At 37.3% G+C, this 22,565-nt stretch overlaps 1 protein-coding gene across 7 annotated transcripts in view; it reads left to right on the forward strand.

The window, feature by feature from the left end:
• The window catches only part of TET1 (tet methylcytosine dioxygenase 1), a 147,173-nt gene that overhangs the window by 107,117 nt on the left and 17,491 nt on the right, over positions 1-22,565 (forward strand). For 3 of the 7 annotated variants that reach the window (XM_082714540.1, XM_082714543.1, XM_082714542.1), the window contains 5 exons: positions 7,330-7,541; positions 12,908-13,058; positions 13,395-13,481; positions 17,752-17,841; positions 20,012-20,149. In XM_082714540.1, the coding sequence (XP_082570666.1) occupies positions 7,330-7,541; positions 12,908-13,058; positions 13,395-13,481; positions 17,752-17,841; positions 20,012-20,149 (678 nt within the window). Of the gene's footprint in view, positions 1-5,620; positions 5,726-7,329; positions 7,542-12,907; positions 13,059-13,394; positions 13,482-17,751; positions 17,842-20,011; positions 20,150-22,565 lie in introns of all 7 variants that reach the window. The other 4 variants (XM_082714541.1, XM_082714545.1, XM_082714544.1 and 1 more) reach the window with 2 other exon arrangements.

The following is a 22,565-nucleotide window of genomic DNA, read 5'->3' on the forward strand; positions in this document are numbered from 1 at the left end:
AAATACATTGGTGTGTGTTTTCATAAAACAATGACATTTAGGCTCAGTTGGGGGAGCATGAAACTCTTGATCTCTGGGTCATGACTTGAAACCCCACATTGGGCATAGAAATTATTTTTTTTTATTTAATTAAAAAGAATGCAGTCTTTTAAAAAAGGGCTAGGACATTGCCTTATAACCACAAAACAATTACGAAACTTTTACAAAGCTACAGGACTATTATTGATGCTATTATAATATTATTGTCTAATCTTTAGGTCTTGTAACTAAATAATTTCCTTTATGGAAAAAGAGAACATTTGGTCTTGTATCTATATTCATTTCAGGATCACTTGTTTACATTTAGTTGTTACATACCACATTTCTTAAAATTAAAACTGTACAATAAATTGTCATGAAATACCTAAGTGACTTAAAGACTTACTCAGGAAACAGGCTTGAGATGGTCAATCATGTTTTCTTTTTCCCTTTAATTATTGAGGTATAATTAAAGTAAAATGAAATAAACACATAGAGGGGCACCTGAGTGGTTCAATGGATTGAGCATTGGACTCTTGGTTTTGGCTTAGGTCATGGTCTCAGAGTTGTGGGATGATGCCCCCTTTTGCCCTTCCAGGATAAGTGGGAATCAGCTTGGGATTCTCTCTCTCCTTCTCCCTCTCTTTCTACCTTTTCTTCTCATGTGCTCTGTGTGCACATGTATAAACACACACACACACACACACACACACCACACACACACACACACACACTCTCACTCTCTCCCAAATAAATAAATCTTTTTGAAAAAATAAACACATAGGAGGCACCTGGGTGGCTCAGTTGGTTAAGCATCTTCCTTCAGCTCCTGTCATGATCCCCAGGTCCTGGGATAAAGTCCTGCATGGGACTCCCTGCTCAGTGGGGAGCCTGCTTCTCCCTCTCCCTCTGCTGCTTCCCCTGCTTGTATTTCCTCTCTCTCTCTCTCTCTCTCTCTCTCTCTGTGTGTGTGTGTCAAATTAATGGATAAAATCTTAAGAAAAAAAAGTCAGAGAAAACTAAGAGTGGGAGAAAATATTTGCTAATCATATGTCTAATAAAGAGCTTGTAGGGGCTCCTGGCTAGTTCAGTCAGTGAAACATGTGACTCTTGATCTTGCTGTTGAGAGATCAAGCCCATGTTGGGTGTATAGATTACATGAAAGTTAAAAAAAAAAAAAATCTTAAGAAAAAAAAATAGGAGCTTGTATGACGACTTTTTAAAAAATCTCCTGGGGTGCCTGGGTGGCTCAGTCTGTTAAGTGTCTGACCTTGGCTCAGGTCCTGATCCCAGGGTCCTGGGATCAATCCCTTAAGTCAGGCTTCCTGCTCAGTCTGAAGTCTACCTCTCCTTTCCCTCTGTCGTACGTGCTGTTTGTGCTCTCTGGCTCGCTCTCTATGTCAAATAAATAAATAAAGTCTTAAAAAAAAAAAAAAAGAAAACCTCATATCTCAATAATAAATGGACAGTCTGAACTACAAATAAACAATGTGTTTGAATAGTCCTTTTTCAGAGAAGATATACAGATGACCTATAAGCACATAGAAATATACTCAACATTGTTACTCATCAGAGAAATGGGAATCACACTCAAAATGAGATGCCTCTTTACACTACACTACACTACAATTTATAACTGTCTATTATAAATAAAGGACATACAATAACAAGTGTTGAGGAGGGCCTAGAGAGATGGGAACCTTTTGTACATTCCTAATATGATTGTCAAATAGTCGTTCCAGTTTGGAAAACGGTCTGATGGTTACTTAAAAGAATAAACATAGTTACTATATAACCAAGCAATTCCACTCCTGGGTGTGTACCCAAGAAAAACGAAAACATCTATCTACAGAATAACTTGTTATATGAATGTTCTTAGCAGCGACAGTCATAATTGCAAATTGTCGAAACAGTATAGATGGCAATCAGCCAATTAATGAATAAGTATAAATGCCATATCCATGCAATGGAATGTTACTTCGCAGTAAGAAGAAATGAAGTACTGATAAGGGCTACAAATTTGAATGAAACATATGCAAAGTAGAAGAAGCCAGACACAAAAGTCCACAAGTTAAGAGAATTCCATTTATATAAAATGTCCCAAACTTGTAAAATCCATAGAAATAGAAAATTGTTATGGGCTGAGAAAGGGGGGAATTTGTGATGTGATTTTTTTTTTTAATTTATTTATTTGTCAGAGAGAGAGGGAGAGAGATCGAGCACAGGCAGACAGAATGGCAGGCAGAGGCAGAGGGAGAAGCAGGTTCCCTGCCGAGCAAGGAGCCGGATGTGGCACTCGATCCCAGGACGCTGGGATCATGACCTGAGCCGAAGGCAGCTGCTTAACCAACTGAGCCACCCAGGTGTCCCTGTGATGTGATTTCTAAGGATGGTGGAGAGGATGAAAATGTTCTAAATTATATAGTGAGTCATCTCTGAGTATACATTGAATTCCATAATTTATTTACTGATTTATTTTTATTTCTTTATTTGTCTTTAGAGATAGAGTGAGCACCCGAGGAGGGTGGTGGGCAGAGGCAGAGGAGTGGGAGAGATAATTCTAAGTAGGCTCCACACCCAGTGCAGAGCCCAGCTGGGGGCCAAGGCAGGCTCAGTCTTAGGAACCTGAGATCATGACCTAGGTCAAAATCAAGAGTCGCGACCTTTATTTATTTAGTTAGTTATTTTTAAGAGTTTATTTATTTATTTATTTGACAGAGAGATAGAAGGAGATCACAAGTAAGCAGAATGGCAGGTAGAAGGAGAGAGAGAAGCAGGCTCTCTCCTGAGCAGGGAGCCTGATGCGGGGTATGATCCCAGGACCCTGGAATCATGACCTGAGCCAAAGGCAGCTGCTTAACCAACTGAGCTACCCAGGGGTCCCGAATTCATACTTCTAAAGGATATATACATTATATTTCAGTTGCTCTGATAACAAATGGTATATTTTAAGATATTTTTCATTCCAACATAATCAATTTGCTATATGTTTTTAGTTAACACAATTACCAAATGAATGTATTATGTTGCATAAGATATAACAATTTCATAATATGTAATGGAGATTATACAAATAGATATTTTTAAGTAATAGAAGAGTAGTCACAGGTATTACTCACCGAAGTTTGTATGCAACATTTACCATCTACAGTGACTGCCATGTGACTACAAATTCAACAGTTTACAGATTAATATACCCTCCAGTTATGAGATGTGATTATGAAGAAAAGTTTTAAAATTTGGGACATTTGTATCATTTAAAATCTTTTTTTTGAAATGAGAGTTTTCATCTTATTACTAGTGTAACTTACACCTTTTGAAATTTTCATAAAATGCACCCACATTAGGCTTTTGTGGTTTTTTAACCATCTGTTCAACAAATATTTGATGAGCTGAGTTCTGGGCTCAGGAGCCAGGTATGCAGAAATAAAGCAAAAAGATATAAAATAGTGTGAGCACCGTTGTGTGACCAACATCTGATATTATTAGCAGTTCAGAAGCATTCTTTTCCCCCTGACCTGCTACACCCTAAAAGTAACCACTCTCCAGTCTTCTGATACTATGGGTTAATCTTGCCTGACTTTATATAAATAGTCTTAAAGTAATTATTCTTTTGTCTTGTCTTCTTTCATCAAGCATTAGAATTGTAAGATTAATTCATGCTGTGTGTCGTGGCTCATTCTCACTCTTATTCTGTTATCATAAGCAGTTAAAATGTATGGATTTATTTTTCTGGTGATTGACATTTGAGATAATTATGAATATTGTTGTCACCTTTGGGAAAGAGAAGAATACATATTTTTGTATGATGTATACCTAGAAGTGGAATTGCCGGATTATGGGGGAGGGCAGGTGTGCATCTGCATAGCTTTGGTTGATAGGAACACACAGCTTTCCAAAGTGTTTATCTCTTCTTACATTCCCGTGACTCAGGTAGAAGTGTTCCCAGTTGCTCCACATTCTTATGAGTGCTCCACATTTTCCTTGTCATTTTAGACATTCTTTGTGGTGTGTAGAGTTCTGCCTCTTTTTGTTTTTTTAAAGACCTCTTTCATCTTTTTTTAATATAAAATGTACAGTCCCGTAGTGTTTTATATGTTCACATTGCTGTGAAATAGAACCCCAGAACTTCTTAATCTTGCAAATCTGAAACTTTATACCCATTAAATAACTCTCCATTTCCCCATCACCACAGCCACTGGTAACCACCATTCTACTTTTATGTTTTATGAATTTGACTACTTTTGAGTACTTCTGTAACTAGAATCATACAGATTTTCCCTTTTTTGTGTGTGACTGGCTTACTTCACGTAACATTTTCTCTTTATGGTTGACCCATGTTGTAGGATGTAACAGGATTTCCTTCCTTTTTAAGTGTGAGTAATATTCCATTATACGTATATGCCACATTTTGTTTATCCATTCATCTGTCAATGGAAATTTGAGTTATTTCCAGCTCTTGGCTACTGTGAATAGTGCTGCTACGAACATTCATGCACAAATCCCTGACTGAGCCCTTGCTTCCAACTCTTTTGGATGTATACTCAGAAGTGGAATTGTTGGATCACATGGGAGTTCTGTTTTTCATTTTTTGAGGAACTTCCAAACTGTTTTCTATAGCAGTTGCACCATTTTAGAATCCCACCAGCATATGTAGTGCTTGAAAATTTTTTTACTTTGTTACATGACTAGAAATGTGGAACATATTTCACATGTTCATCATCTGTTTGATATTCTCTTGTGTTGAGCCTATTTGATTTTTTTTTTTTTTTTGGCCAGTTTTCCTTTGTGTTTTATTACTCACTTGCAGAAATTTATTTATGTATTTTGGGTAAAAATATATTTTAGTTTTAAGTAATCTCTTCAACTAACATGAGGCTCAAACTTCTACCCAGACGAAGAGTCTCATCTCTACCAACTGAGCCAGTTAGTTACCCCTATAATCCAACTTCTTAACTTTTTCCTATTTAATTATTAAATATAATTTATTCTAAAATGGTTTTACCTGTCTCAAGGTCATGAAGATGTTTCTTTCCCAAAACTTACTGTTTTAACTTTCATGTTTAGATCAACAATTTAACTCAAGCTACTTATGTGAAGTAGGGGTGACCATTCATATTTTTCCCATATAGATATCTACCTAGTATCATTCATTGAAAAGACTACTTTTATTGCAATGTCAACTTTGTCATAAGTCTGATGGCTATATATATGCATCTCCTGCACTCTTTATTCTATTGATCTGTTTTTCTATCATTGCACCAATACTAAACTATAATTACTATAGCTTTACAATAGATAGTGACGATCTCATAAATTACTTTGCCTTTGTTCATTTTCTTGGCTTTTCATCTTCATTTCCATATACACTAGGGCACAAGTTTGTCAACTTCCACCCACAGCAAAATAAACTTTGATAGGATTTTGATTGGGCTTATGTCAAATCTAAGAATCCATTTGGGGAAAGTTGACATGATAATAGTGTCTATTCCATGAACATGGTACTTCTCTCCATTTATTTAGGTCATCTTTAATTTCTTTTAATGTTTTTATAGTTTTCATAGGTCTTACACAGGTTTAACACTTGTCTTCCTCCATTTAGACTGCTATGAGAAAATACCAGACTGAATGGCTTCTATACAACAGAAATTTATTTCTCACAGTTCTGGATTTTGGAAGTCTCAGATCAGGGTGCCAGCATGGTTGGGTGAGGGCCCTCTTCTCTTTGTGTTTTCACATGTTTAAAGGCATTAGGGAGTTCTGTGGTGTCTATTTGATCTGAACACTAACCTCAGTAAAGAGAGCTTCCCCCTTATGACTTAATTATCTCCCAAAGGCCCTACTTCCTAATACCATCACAATTGGGATTCAGGATTTATTATATCGATTTTGGGTGGTCACAAATATCCATACCAAGGCAATACCCAAGGTGCTTATTGAACCTTGATCTGAATTTAGAGACCCATTATGCTAATTCTCTGACATTCATTAAAGGATATTTGGAAAATCTGGGGAAAGCACAGATAACCTAATAAATAGCATTTCAGCATTTCCTGTACAAAAACCCAATCAATGTAACTTTGTTCTTTGTTCATTAACTTGTAAAGTATCTAGAAAAATTTTGTTTGGTACAATATATATCATTTTATATTTGAGCTTATTTGAAAGCAAATGTATTCTTATTTGGCTGTAAAAGGACATATAAATATAGAAAAAAATTTTAATATAAATAATTGTGTTTAGGGGGAAGGTCCTAAAGCCAACTCTACTCAAGGGATGCCTTGGTAGCAATGATTGTTAACCATCTGGAGTGACAGAAGAAAGTGATATTGGGTAACTAACATCTTAAGAAGTTTCATCTCAAGTTTATGTAATATTATTATAGCAACAAAAATGGAATCTTAATTATGCTGTTGGTTGCTCCATTTTGGTCATAGGGGTGGGCACCTTTATCATTTACTGATTATGTACTGATTAATGTGGTCAGTATCTTTGCTCTGTAAATTTGTGATCTGTGGAGGGAGTTTTAACCAGAATTGGTTGGTTTTATGTCTTGTCAACATTTTTATGTAATTCTTTTTGTACACACTGGGACCACCGGGCAATATTAAGTACTTTTGAGGCCTTTTTAGCACCCCGTGGGTATGATGTGGTGTAAGATAAATCAATCACTATTCAAAATTAATTGTTGTATTTTGCATTTACCATGTCAACTGAACCACCTTAATCTTATGATAATACGGGTATGTTAAATCCTTGTGGTAGCATGGGAAAAAATCACAGAAATTGCAGGAACATTGCTCTGTATATTAATTATTCTGTATAATAAAGCCATTCACCCAAGGCAAAGATCCATAACTTTGTGCAAATTCTAAATTTCAGGCTGAAGTTGATTTTTTAAATTGGGAGTCCTTGGTTATTTGCATGTAGCTAGATTTGTCCCGTTGTGGCATTTGTGGAAGAGCAGAACAGTTAGGCTCTTTTCTAGGAGATCCTGTGTTGTCTATTTTGCATTACTGTATCAACAGTGAAATAAAACACAAACAGCTTTGTTCTACTTTTACAAATAACTACCATACCACAGACTTCTGTTCTGCCTGTTGTTTGTTTAGTCAAGTAAGCTGGGATACTCGGATGAGTTGTGTGGATGCAGCTAGTCAGAAAACTGAATGTCCTAGAGGCTTCAACCCTTTCAGAAATAGTTGTGTTAAAGACCTAAAATGCAATGACACAGAGCTTTCAAAACAATACCTATTGCACTCAACTGTAGGTTTCTTGTTTTCTATAAATAAATGCGTTCTGCTTTTCCAGGTTTTAAGAAGAGGCAGCGATGAAGAGAAAGTTCTTTGCTTGGTCCGGCAACGTACGGGCCATCACTGTCCAACAGCTGTGATGGTGGTTCTCATTATGGTATGGGACGGCATTCCTCTGCCCATGGCCGACAGATTGTACACGGAGCTTACGGAAAACCTAAAGTCATACAATGGTCATCCCACAGACAGAAGATGCACGCTCAATGAAAAGTAATCAGATCTGTTTTGTACTGCTTTCCCATTCAGACCTCTGTCATACAATATAAAATTGTTCATGAACTACTGGGATGCCTGGATGGCTCAGTCGGTTAAGCCACTGCCTTTGGTTCAGGTCATGATCCCAGGTCCTGGAATCCCAGAGTCCCACATCTGGCTCCGTGCTTGGCAGGGAGCCTGCTTCTCTGCCTCTGCCTGCCTGCCATTCTGCCTGCTTGTGCGCTCGCTTCCTTTCTCTCTCTCTCTCACTCTCTCTCTCTCTGACAAATAAATAAATAAATAAAATCTTTTTTAAAAATATTCATTAACTACCAAATATGCATATTGCAGAATTTCAGGCATTCTGAAACTGAAGAACGAGCATATATTTTTAAAAGCGAGACTTGGTTGCATAGTGAGTTGAAACCATCGTAGGGTGGGTCTATCTATCTATCTATCTATGTACTTGTAATCTCTACACCCAGCATGAGACTCAAGCTCACCAGCCCCACACCAGACCCTGAGATCAAGAGTCACGGGGCTCCTCTGACTGAGCCAACCAGGTACCCTTAGAGAGTATTCTTTTTCTGCTTCCCTCTTTGATGCCTGATCCCACTCACCCAGTGTCTGGAAGAGAGGAATTTTTCCAGAAATGAAAAGCTCCTCCATAGAGAATTGTACCATACTCCCAGCAATGTAAGAGCATATGTTTTCCTACCACCTTGCTGTCAAACTTCAGGTTTTGCCTTTTTAGTAGGTGATAAGTGCCATTTTTCATGTTAGGAATGAGTGGTTAAGATTGCCTTTCTAAATGGGGTTACTTATAGCTCAGTTGTCTGTTAATTGTTCTAGCCCTTGTTTCTAAAGGATTGCTGCTGCTTTTATGTATTGGAGCTCTTCACACTTTGCTGTATAATATCTAAACATTTTTGCCAGTTTGATATTTGTTTTTACTTCTGCTATGTTATTTTTTTTTTAAGATTTTATTTATTTATTTGACAGAGAGAGAGATCACAAGTAGGCAGTAGGCAGTGAGGCAGGCAGAGAGAGAGAGGAGGAAGCAGGCTTCCCGCTGAGCAGAGAGCCTGATGCGGGGCTCCATCCCAGGACCCTGGGATCATGACCTGAGCCGAAGGCAGAGGCTTAAACCACTGAGTCACCCAGGCACCCCTGCTATGTTATCTTTTGCAGAAGTTTTCCATTTTTATTATTTTTTATTTTTTAAGTAATCTCCACACCCATGGGGCTCAGACTTATGACCCTGGGACTTATGAGCCGGAGGCAGAGGCTTTAACCTATTGAGCGACCAGGTGCCCCTCCAATGACATTTTTAATGAGATTTCATTAAATTAACTTACTATGATATTGAATCTTCCTATCCCATAACATGGTTTTTCTTTCCATTTGTTCAAGTTTGCTTTTGTGTCCTTCAGGATTGTTTTGTGGTGTTTTCTTCATACATGTCTCTTTTTTTTAAAAGAAATCTCATTATACTGGGGTGCCTGGCTGGCTCAGTTGGTGGAGTGTGCAACTCTTGATCTTGGGTTCTGAGTTCAAGCCACGTGGTCAATGTAGAGATTACTGAAAACATAAAAATCTTTTTGGGTGCCTGGGTTGCTCAGTAGGTTAAGCGTCCGACTCTTCCAGGTCAAGTCATGAGATCAAGCCCTGCATTGGGCTCCACACGGAACATGGACACTGCTTGAGATTCTCTCCTCCCTCTAACCCTTCCCCTGCTTATGCTTGCTATCTGTGTGTGTCTCTCTCTCTTTCTAAAATAAATTAATAGATAAATAAATAAAATCTTTGCCAGAAAAATTAAAAATCTTTAAAAACAGAAATATCATTATATATATAAAATATAAACATAATATATATTGCCCCCTCTCTGATCACCACACAATTAATTTGTATAACTTTAAGAGAATTCCTTTATTGCTTATATCATGATTTCATTACACTCCCCTTATCTTTACAATGCTAGTAATATACAAGCTATTTTTAATGTCTGCTAGTTCTTTTGTATGTAGATTCAGTTATCATAATAACTCTTGTATGAAGACTCTGCTTTGAAGACTCTTCTTCCCAAGAATCCAACAACATGAGTTTTATTCTATTTCACTTAATGTAGATCTAGCATACCTATTTATTTATTTATTTATTTGACAGAGAGAGAGAGAGAGAAAGATACAAGTAGGCAGAAAGGCAGGCGGGGGTGGGGGAAGCAGGCTCCTTGCTGAGCAGAGAACCAAATGTGGGGCTTGATCCCAGGACCCTGAGACCATGACCTGAGCCGAAGGCAGAGGCTTAACCCACTGAGCCATCCAGGCGCCCCCATACCTTTTTAATTTTTAAGTAATCTCTATACCCAATGTGGGGTTCAGTCTCATGACCCCAAAATAAAGTTTCGGGCTCTACTGACTGAACCAGTCAGGGATGCCTCCAGCATATCTTTATGTTTTTGTTTTTGTTTTTAAAGATTCTTGCAAGGGGTTCCAGACTGGTTCGTCAATGAGTAGAGCATGTGACTACTGATCTCAGGGTTGTGAGTTCAAGTCCCATACTGGGTGTGGAGTCTAGTTAAGAAATAAATAAAATAAATAAATATTCTTACTGATAGAATATATGCAAGAATCCTTCAGTGAACACTTTTATACCTCTCATAGATCTCATCATCACTAAGTTTATAACATTTGCATTTATATACAAAGCCATACATACAACACAAACATATATATTACTGTCGATTTTTCAAAGTTTTTTCACTCTGGATTGTTAGGTGGTTGCAAGCTTTATGCCTTTTTCCTGTAAATAATACTTCAGATGGTATATTCTAAGAATGAGGACATTCACTTACATAACACCAGTCAAATTATCAAAATAACAAAATTCGTTAAAATGCTATTATCTAATGTATCTGAATATTTTCCAGTTACGTACTTTACAGGGGCACCTGGTGGCTTAGTCAGTTAAATGTCTGCCTTCTGCTCAGGTCATGATCCTAGGGTCCTGGGACCAAGCCCTGCGTTGGTCTCCCTGCTCAGTGGGGAGTCTGCTTCTCTCCCAATGCGCTCCCCCTGCTTGGATGGTCTCTTGATTCTTATCTCTTGCCTGGTCTTTCTTGGCACTGATTTTTTTTTTAAGGTGTTTTAAGGTGTTTATATTTATTTGAGAGAGCATGGGGAGGGGCACAAGGAGAGAATCTCAACTCCCCACTGAGTGCTGAGATCTCGACCCAGCAGAAATCAAGAGTCAGATGCTTAACTAACTGAGCCACCCAGGCTCCTGGGCTTTGACATGCATTTCCTTTTTTGAAGGCCTAATTTTACGAACCATTGCTCAGTATTCGAACCATTGCTCAGTATTCGTTTGTCTGATTGTTTCTTTCTAATTAAATTCAATTGAGGAATTACTGGTAGACTGCATTTTGTCCATAATATTAAGACCTATTTTTAGTTCATTTGTCCTATTATTAGTGATGTTGACTATTTCAGATATTCTGCAAAAGCACTTTTACTTCTCACAATCCTGTACATTTTCTTATGTATTTCATTGTTTGAATAACTATCAGCTATTATTTAAACTACATTTTTCTTCCCATGTATCATTTTATTTTATTTTAAACTTTTTTTTTTAAAGATTTATTTGACAGAGAGATCACAAGTAGGCAGAGAGGCAGGCAGAGAGGGGGGGGGAAGCAGGCTCCCTGCTGAGCAGAGAGCCCACTACAGGGTTCCATCCCAGGACCCTGAGATCATGACTGAGCTGAAGGCAGAGGCTTAACCCACTGAGCCATCCAGGCGCCCCAGCCCATGTATCATTTTAATGACATATATGTATTATTTATTTTTCTTTTCATAGTCAGTGTTATCTTAGTATTAGGTATTTTCTTGACTTCTTATTTTTTTAAGATTTTATTCATCCATTTGACAGAGAGATCGCAAGTAGGCAGAGAGGCAAGCAGAGTGGGGGAAGCAGGCTCCCTGCTGAGCAGAGAGCCCGATGTGGGGCTCGATCCCAGGACCCTGAGATCATGACCTGAGCTGAAGGCAGAGGCTTAACCCACCAAGCCACCTCGGTGCCCCTATTTCCTTGAATTTTACAATTAAAAAATACTACTAGTTTTGATCTCAAAATTTCTATATACTTTTCATTTACTGATTTTTTTAACTGTCTTTTTTTCCTTGTTTTTAATCATTCCATTAAGTATCATATTCATACTATTAAAAGTTTCAAGTATTATGCAGTTGGAAACCACAAGAGTGTATGTCACTTCCTAGATTTTGTATCTTTGCATGAATATTTTAATCATTGTCATTCTTACTATTGGGTACATGTTAGGGCCTCAGAAATGCCCCCAATGTGCTAAAATAACCAAGTTACTGAATGAAACAAGCTTTCAGTTCCATTTTTCCTTTTGTAATCTTTTTTTTTTTTTAAATATTATTTATTTATTTATTTATTTATTTATTTATTTTTTTTAAAGATTTTTTTATTTATTATTTATTTGACACAGAGATCACAAGTAGGCAGAGAGGCAGGCAGAGAGAGAGAGGAGGAAGCAGGCTCCCTGCTGAGCAGAGAGCCCGATGCGGGACTCGATCCCAGGACCCCGAGATCATGACCTGAGCCGAAGGCAGCGGCTTAACCCACTGAGCCACCCAGGCGCCCCATTAAATATTATTTATTTATTTGATAGAGATTGCAACTAGTCAGAGAGGCAGGCAGAGAGAGAGGAGGAAGTAGGCTCCCTGCTGAGCAGAGAGCTCGACATGGACCCTGGGATCATGACCTGAGTCGAAGGCAGAGGCTTTAACCCACTGAGCCACCCAGGCACCCCTCATTTTCATTTCTAATAGGGACACACATCCAGAATATAAAATGCAGACACTTTGGGGAACCAAAGTGGGTGGCTCAGTTGGTTAAGCAGCTGACTCTTCTTTTCATTTTCAGCTCGGATCAGATCAAGCCCTGGGTCAGGCTCTGCAGTGAGCGTGGAGCCTATTTTAAGATTCTCTCATTGCTTTTTTTTTTTTTTTTTTAAAGATTCTCTCTTAATAAGATAAAGTAAAACGCAGACTGTTTATTTCCTCTCAGGCATATCCAAGTCAAAGAGGGCTGTGTGTATTTCTGTATAGTTTATTGCTGTTTCTTTGGATTTACAATCTTGAATGAACATTTTAGTCAAATACTTGCTTATATCAAGGGCAGTTGGCTTTGTGTTGCTGACACTACTTACGATAAAATAAGTAATAAAATAGATACATTAAAATCAGTTCATTGGTCATCTATACTTCTAAAATTACAGGAATCAGAAATGTTCTGTCTGAGGTATTGGCCTCCCTTTGTCAGTTCATCCCCTTGCAATTCTCATCCTACAGTCGTACCTGTACATGTCAAGGAATTGATCCAGAGACCTGTGGAGCTTCATTCTCTTTCGGCTGTTCATGGAGTATGTATTTCAATGGATGTAAATTTGGTAGAAGCCCAAGCCCTAGAAGATTTAGAATTGATCCAAGCTCTCCCTTACACGTAAGTGTCCTTTTTTCACTTTGCAATTACACAATGAATTTATAAGTACATCCCTTAAAATATTTTCTAAATAGTAAAACAATGAAATATTTTAAAATAGTGTAAAAAACCCAAGACTCTCTATATAAGTAAATAGTTTAAAATTCTCAATAAATTAGGTAAAGCCTTTAACTACCAACCCAAATTCCAACTGTCCCTGGTTCCCTCCTCCTCTCCCCTAACCCCCAAGAAAGTCATTGTTAAAAGAACCTAGAATTTTATACCCAGCCAAAGTAGGAAAAATAAATAAAGCCATTTGCCAACATTTCAAAGACTCAGAAAGTTTACTACCCACAGAACTACTATGAAAGAATTACTAAAGGACGTAATCCAGAAAGAAGATATATGAAACCGGAACCAATCTGTCCGGGACACGAGGCCATGGTGAGCAAAGAAATTAGTCAACCTTACTGTTAAGTTTAAATAAGTTGAGTACTTACACTTTTTTAATTAAAATAACAACCGATAAGTATAATTCCATACTCTTATCAACTCAAGGGTGGGTAGGCACTGGGAGGGGGTGGGGCACCTATAGGAACTAAGTATGGTAATGTTTTATTCTTTGCTTGGAGTGGGGAGAATTTAGATACTAAGATCAGTGTTTTTCAAACTTTGAGCTGTGACCAAGAATAAAAAATATTTTATATTACAAACTGCTGTACAATAGGTATATGCAAGCAAATAGTTCAAATAAAATATCAGAAGATAATACTTCATCTTCTATGCAAGAGAAGACATTAAAATATTTAAAAATTAATATCCATTCTAGTTATTGCTGAGGTTCATTATGATTCACTATAATATTTTTTATAAAATTTCATTTGTCTTTTTTTAAATGTTAGTTGTTACCTACTAAACTGATTTCTTGGCCCATGAATGAGTCATGACCCACAGCTTGGAAAACACTGCTCTAGGTGTCATCAGAAAAACATATATTTGAAAGTGTATTTTTTTTTAGATTTTTTTAGATTAATAGAAATAGAATTTTTACATTTTGAAGTAGTTGTGGGGGAAATATCTTTAAAAAGAAGACAATCTGAGAGGATTTTTAAAAATCGTTAGACTGCAAGATAAATAGGAAACACAAATAAAACAGGAATGAATCTAACTATTCCTATAATACAATGAATATAACATCTCTCAAGAAAATCAGAATTAATAATGATCCCTTTACAGAGATAATCAGAATTATTTAGCATGTTCTTGAGTTCTCATCTACTATAATTAAGCAAGGAAATGATTCCAGAAAGAACTATCATTTGCTGATCAAGGGCCTTGGAAGAAATCTATTAAGTATGTTAGGGGCGCCTGACTGTCTCAGTCAGTAGATTGTGTGACTCTTGATCTCGGGGCCGTGAGTTCAAGCCCCACATTGGGCGTGGAGCTTACATTTAAAAAAAAAAGGAAAGTATGTGAGACCTTTAGGAAGAAGACTTTAAAAATTTAGTAGCGGACATATAAAACACCTAATCATGGAAAGGTGCTACTATGTTCAACCATAATAACACCTAATAATGTGATGTCCTTCTCCCTTAAAATTAAAATTAAAGTTTTCTTTCCATATATTATATGATAAAACTACCAGTATATAAATATATTAGTAATATTGATGTGACTGTTAAATTTTTATCCTACAACGGAATGTTACATAATTACTAAGTATTCAGTTTTTGTTGATGATCATTTTAAATATTGAATAACATCTATATAGTGCTTATAACATAATAAAAAGAAGAATTTCTCATTACAGAAACTGACAGAAGGCCAGAATGAAACTCAGAGCAGGCAAGGGAGAGTAAGGTGAAAACATTGGCCTTGTATGGGAGGTCAAACATTTTGGAAGATCATTGAAGGGTTTTAATGAAAGTGATACAATTATACTTGTCTTTGAAAGAAATCTCTGGTTGCTCTTTGAATAATGGTTTGGAGGTAGTGGAAAGGGTGTTTAGCAAGATGAGTTAGCTTTAAGAATAGTTGAGTGAAGGGATAATTGTGACTTGGAATATGATTGTGACAGAGGAAAGTGTGAGAAGTGGTTAGTCTGGACCGGTTTTAATTACTAGATGGTAGTGACATTGCTCAAGGTAAGGTACATGGAAATAGAACCCAGTTTCTATAGATTCATTTTGGAGCCACTAGATGAGAGATTTCTATAAAATCCAAGTGGGAATGTCAGGTCAGTAATAATAATCTGGGGACACCTGGGTGGCTCAGTAGGTAGAGTGCTGGACTCTTAGTTTTGGCTCAGGTCCTGATCTCATGGGTCTGGAAACTGAAACCCATGTTGGGCTCCACAATCAGTGGGGAGTCTGCTGGAAAGTCTCTCTTCTGCCTCTTCCCCCCACCCATTCACGTTCTCTATCTCTCTCAAATAAGTAAGTCTTAAACAAGAAAAAAGAGAAGAATCTAATACTTGTTTTTTTTTTTTTTTAAAGATTTTATTTATTTATTTGAGAGAGAGAGACAGTGAGAGAGACCATGAGCGAGGAGAAGGTTAGAGGGAGAAGCAGACTCCCCATGCAGCTGGGAGCCCGATGCGGGACTCGATCCCGGGACTCCGGGATCACGACCTGAGCCGAAGGCAGTCGTCCAACCAACTGAGCCACCCAGGCGTCCCTAATACTTGTTTGATTTGTGGTCCAGATGTGGATATATGACAGTCCTAGGCATCAGGTATAGGAGGAGAAAAGCAGAGGAATGTACGCTTGAGCCCCAGTAGGTTGATACCTGATAAGAAGAAACCTCTATATCTGACACACACATTTGTTCTAATGAAAAATTAAAAAATCAAAAATTTTACATTGTTTAATGAGACTTAAATTTGTAAGATAATACCAGTGCTCAGCTATACAAACTTTATTTTTGTCTATGTGTCTACTGTATTTTAACATTTCTGTACTGTAAATGAGGTATTTCATGATGACCAATTACTCAGTCTGACTTCTGATACCAGATGGTTCATAATCTCCTAGCAGTGAAACACAATTACCTCCTCACCTAAATATTTCAGGTATTAGAAATTATAATCAAGGGGCGCCTGGGTGGCTCAGTGGGTTAAAGCCTCTGCCTTCGGCTCAGGTCATGATCCCAGGGTCCAGGGATCGAGCCCCACGTGGGGCTCTCTGCTCAGCAGGGAGCCTGCTTCCCTCTCTCTGTCTCTGCCCGCCTCTCTGCCTACTTGTGGCCTCTGTCTGTCAGATAAATAAATAATCTTTTTTTTTTTTTAAAGGAGAAAAGAAAGCATAATCAAAATCTTTTCAGTAGGTGCTTAAATCACAATTGTAAGTTTTCCTCAAATAAATGAAATAATTAATGGGTGAGTGGAGCCAGGAAGTGTTTCTTAACTATATGTAACTGTATTAAGCAAATACGTAAGACAGATAAAAGGATCCCAGTAATCTGTATATAGACCTGATATACATAAATTTCTTTTTCAATGCAAGCATCAACCTAAATTATTAAGAAACCAAAAGGGTTATCACTGATCCTTTACAGTTGCCCAAATTGGGGTTTGTTACGTGCACTCAAGGATTAACTTCCTATGTCTACACTGTGTGTGGCTTTGGTTTTATTAATAATCTGATGCATATTAGAAGTGAACTCATCCACATCAAGGTCTTACGTATTTTCTTGACATCCACTAAATCTCAAATAAAGCAGAAGTGTGGAACATTGTTAAGTCTCTTCTTCATCCTTACTCTCAATTCCCCTTCGATAGTCTTCCTTTAGATGTGACTGATCATTTCTCTGTTTGATTTAGGATATAGTCCTCTCTCAAAAATTATCACAGAGGTCTTTCAACTATTGTTTCTGAAGCCTACCTTATCTGCTGCATATGTTATACTATCTTCAATGATTTTTTTTTTTAAGATTTTATTTATCTAGTTTAGAGAAGGAAACAGCATGAGCAGGGTAGGGGAGAGTATCAAACTTTCTTAGCTCTAAGATTGCATCCCAACTTGGGGCTCAAACTCACAACCTTGAGATCATGACCTAACCTGAAACTTCAGTGACATTTTGAATAGAGACATTTGTCATGCCTGTTCCCCTTGGGAAAAAAGGTCTTACATGTTTCTACTATCAGTAGCAATCCAGACTCTTTTCATGGTGTCCCACTGTGTCTTCCTCAGTTTGTAGCCATTATAATGTGAAAAAGAAGCCATTCGTTTTAGACAACCAGTTGCCCACTTACTGATATTTGAAGCTGTCAGCACAGGACCTTATTCGTAGTATGCACCTTATGTTTGTTGTTATAGAAACTTTGGTTATACAGACTTGTTGCACTGTGTCAACATCTCCTCTTGCCACTAGGAACCCTGTCTTGATTTACTCCAGGTGCCAGTACAACTGAATAAATACAACGTGGGGTGGGTTCTTCTCTTTAGCAACATGAGCACTTTTCCTCTAATACCATTTAGATTTCTAACTACTTATAACATAGAACTTGAATTTCAAAAACTAAATTAAAGCATAACAATGACCAGTAATTCAGGTTTTTTAAGAAACAACCCATGTGATTTTCTGTGATAGCTCTTTTACTAGGGTAAGTATGAGTCTTACGTCAACTGCACATCGGCAATGATTGATGATTCGTTTTCATACCTAAGACTCATGTCATTATGAAACAACTTTCATGGACTGTCTTTTCCTGTAGGAGAAAAACCTTGAAGATAATTTACAGAGTTTGGCTACACGATTAGCTCCAATTTATAAGCAGTATGCTCCTGTTGCTTATCAAAACCAGGTATGTTTGGGGACCGTGTATGCAGTGCTCTTAAATGTGGTTGAAATTTCTATATAAGCCATATAGGAAATGGCTTCATAGGAAAGCTTCAGATTTGAACTTGAGTGTATATCTATTTTTACAGAACAGCTTAAAAATGATCCAGCCTGGATGTGTCTGGCTGGCTAGTGGGTAGAGCATGTGATGTGACTCTTGACCTCAGAGTCATGACTTGGAGGCCAATGTTGGGTGTCGATATTACTTTACAAATATTTTTTTTAAGAATAAAAAAGTTATCTAGCCAGTTTTTAAAAGACTTCCTGTTATGACAATTGAATTAAAACTGCAGAGTAACAGAATTGATTAATTCTAGAAATATAATTTCTAAAACAGGAATGCATGATTGGTTCAGTGCAAGAAAATCAGTGTAGTATACTAACTACATTAATAAAACAGATGACAAAACCACATGTTCTCCCTAGAGATAGAACACATTTAACAAAACCCAACACCTTCATGATAAAAGTAGTTAACAAAATAGCAATAGAAAGGAATTGCCTTGGCCTAATAAAGGGTATCTACAAAAACCCACAGATAATATCGTAATTACCAAAAAAGGACTAAAAATTTTTTTGCTTAATATCTGGAACAAGATAGAATCTACTCACCATTTCTTTTAACATTTTGCAAGAGATTCTGTTAAAAACAAGTTGAACAGGGGTGTCTGAGGGGCTCAGTCATTGAGCATCTGCCTTTGGCTCAGGTCATGATCCCTGCAGGATCCCACATAACAATGCAGGATCAAGCCTCACATGGGGCTCCCTGCCCTGCAGGAAGCCTGCTTCTCCCTCTTTCACTCCCCCTGCTTGTATTTCCCTCCTGCCCCCTCTCTGTCAAATAAATAAATAAGAACAAGTTGAACAAATTCAGAGTCAAAAAGGAGATAAAATGATCTCTACTAGCCAATGGTACGATCCTATGTGTGGAAACGACTAAGGGATACACTTACATACACACTCACTATTACTGCTAACAAATGAGTTTAGCAGGGTTTCAGGATATAAGATCAATATGCAAAGTCATTGTTTTTTCTATATACTAGCGCTAGGCCATCCAAAAATAAAAATAAGGAAAAACTAGGTTGTCAAAATTTCTAAATTTCTGTGCTTCAAAGGACATCATCAAGAAAATAAATGAGGGGTGTGGGAAATGAGGAGATGATGGTTGGGGGTACAATCTCCCAGCCATAAGATAAATAATATTTGGGCATCTGTCGCACAGTGTGGGGACTATGATTTACAGTACCATATCATAAACTTAGAAATTTTTAAGAGATCTTAAGTGTTACCATGACATACACAACATAATCCTTACTTTGTAAACGGATTGAAATCTTACCTAACCTCATTGTGGCAGTCGTTTTGGAAGACATATTTGTATGCAGTCATCACAAGTAGAAAATTAGTGTTAATGATCTGTTCATTTTAGACATAACCAGAAATCTAGATTTCTTAGATCTTTATTTCTGTTATCATGAATAACATGCTCTCTGTTAATTGCTAACCTTTGGTTTTAAAGAGAGTTATAAATTCAGTTTCTATATTGACTCATGAACATATGTATATAAGTTTACCTACTTTTCATAGACATTGAAACATCACATGTGCTTCATGCACTATAGTAGTCTCTGTTCCTCCTGGAATAATTTAGGCTCACATATGCATCTCTAACGGGTGCTGTCGTCAGCCTGCCATCAGTCACAGCCAGTCATTGTCATTTTAATTTTTTTTTTTTAGATTTTATTTATTTGTCAGAGAGAGGGAGAGAGAGCGAGCACAGGCAGACAGAATGGCAGGCAGAGGCAGAGGGAGAAGCAGGCTCCCTGCTGAGCAAGGAGCCCGATGTGGGACTTGATCCCAGGATGCTGGGATCATGACCTGAGCTGAAGGCAGCTGCTTAACCAACTGAGCCACCCAGGCGTCCCAGTCATTGTCATTTTACCTGATGTCCTTCCATACTCTTCCTCCTGAATGTTACTGAACTGCCCATCTATTTTATCACACTACAGTCAAAAATCTCTGACTTAAAACATAGAATTAGTTTAGATACATGGTCAGGAAGTGATTTTTACTCTTTACGAAAGGTGATTCTTTCTGGCTGTTAAAACTGTGTCGTACATTTCTCTCTTTAGGTAGAATACGAACATGTGGCCCGAGAATGTCGTCTTGGTAGCAAAGAAGGGCGTCCTTTCTCTGGAGTCACCGCTTGCCTCGACTTCTGTGCCCATCCTCATAGGGACATTCACAACATGAATAATGGAAGCACTGTGGTATGTACCTGGGTGGCTTTTGATCCTAGAAGGTCCATAGCTGTGTGCTTAGGCTGAGCTCCTGAAATAGGACGATTGTTAAAAATCCTGTTTTATGTTCTGCGCCACATACTGTGTAATATCAATGCTATTAAGTTATTGTCGATATACTTGCACAAAGTTACAGAACTGGCCTTAGATGTTTTGTTGAAAGTCTTGGATCATTGTGGTGTGGTTGCTAGGAGGCAGGAGTACAATTCTGTGCCATCAAACTGTGTAGGTAGGAAGTTAAACAACTTACAGTTTTTTGTTTTTGTTTTTTGCCTTCTGTGCACTTCAGGGTTGTTGTGAAGGAACTATGCCAAACATATCATCTTTTTTGTGTGTGTTTGTTCTTAGTGCCAGTATATATGTGTAAAGTTACGTTAATATGCCAGCATTGTCAGAAATATTTGCATTGAGCTGTGCAGAGTTAGGCTTACAGACATGAAAAGAATTAAATGTCCATAGCATGAAGTCAATCAAGAGATGTTTCAGTTAGTTGAAAGATACTGGGAGCAATCATGCAATAGTCCTTTTGTAAATGGAATGGATTTGCTTCCAGTCCTTTGTTGTCTGGCCAATAAAGTCTAGGAATGATAGATTAAGGAGCACCCTCCCCCCCCCCTTTTTTTTTTTTTCGTTTTTCTTAATCTTTCTTCTCCACTCTTGTTGATTGTAGTGTTTGACCCATCAGTGTTATTTTCAAATGCTGAAATATTATATTCTGTCCGGGTGAATCTTTGCCAGAGCGTGGTTCATTGTCATTGCTTGGCTAGTACATTTTACCTGATTTGCTTCCTTACAGACTATCTGTGCTCAGGCTGAATTAGGTTCAGAATCAAACTAAATTTTGGTTCCACTGCTCTCGTGCTTCTCCTTGTGCATTACTCTGCTGTCTCTTCTCCACTGCTCTCCTTTATGCCGGGAGGCTCGTTCCCAGAACCTGACAGAACTCCAAATTTCCCCATCTCTGAAACCCTGAATTCTTCAAATGAGGCTGCAGTTCCCTTTTCACCCTCCCTGCTGCCTCCGTCCTTCTAATTATGCTCCTCATATCTACTCCTTGTCACCTTCTTAGGCCCCCTGCGAACAAATAAACTGATTAAAATAAACATTTATTGGTGGAAGAGTCTACTTTTTAACACAGTTACTTTAAAATTACTGATAATACCCAAGGTAATTCAGTATTTCAAGTCTCGCTGGTAAACGTGATTATAAATATTGAGAAAATATCGTGATTTTTAAAACTTTATCTTACTTTCCCGTCTATATTCATCAAGTCTATTGACCTTACAATCAGGCAGTTTTATTTCTTCTAGCATCGTAGAAAGAGCCTTTAGCTCTAGGAGAAATGTTTTTAATAAAAATAATGAAACCATTGGATATATTTTTGTTGGCTCTTGAATCACCCTTGAAAATTAATGACCACTAAGATACTAATCTGTGAAGAAAAATGTGAATATTAGGTATCAAGTCAGGAATTTTCTGTATGTAGTTCTGTAGTTTAATTCTCTATAATGAATAAAAATAACTTTTTAAAGTCAGGAGGACTGAGGTAGGTTATATTTCAAGACCGAATTTTCCTCAGATGTCTCATTCACATGCAAAAGAAAGGTGGGTAACTTACTGGCACGTTCCTAGCCAGAATAGAAGCAACATGAAGCAGAAAGAGAAAATTTATCAAAATGAAATGTTCAATTTTTTAAAACTATTCAAATTTTTAAAAATAAGTAATTTTTTAAAAGAATAAAAAATCAAATTTAAAAATAAAGCTATTAGAATATAAGTCCTGCTGGAGAGAGAAATCTCTTGTGCACCTTTTATTTCATTAATATCTCTTCCATTCATTTAGTGAAGAGAAAAATCACCCTGACATGGGGGGAAATGCGGGAAAAAAAAATCTATATAATCTATAGATAAATTCCACTTATAAGCAGAAGTGAAGAAATCCTAAAGTAAAACAGCAAATTGGAAAATTCTTCATAATTAAACCCCCTCTACACAATGAATGAGACATTATTTAAGAAATAGGGAAATACATAGGATAAAATAATATCTTCTTAATACTTAATATTTTATATGAACGCTATGGACAGTCCAGTAGATATTCCCTAACTTGGGCAATGAAGTAAAATGGAATGTAACAAAAGCCCTAATGTTTAAAATATAGGAGTTTGGGGCTGCATGACTGGCCAGTTGGAATAGCATGTGACTTGACCTTGGTGTTGTGAGTTTGAGCCCCACACTGGGGCTAGAGTTTACTTAAAAAGTACTATAAAATGCATAAATGTATATAATACCATTGACTTATAAGATCAACTCAAAATTATATTGGTCTTCTTACAAACAGTTGATAAATTCCTAGAATTGAAGCTTATCGAGTGACTTAATATGT

Source organism: Mustela nivalis (genome assembly GCF_964662115.1).
Source record: "Mustela nivalis genome assembly, chromosome: 2".
NCBI lineage: Eukaryota > Metazoa > Chordata > Mammalia > Carnivora > Mustelidae > Mustela > Mustela nivalis.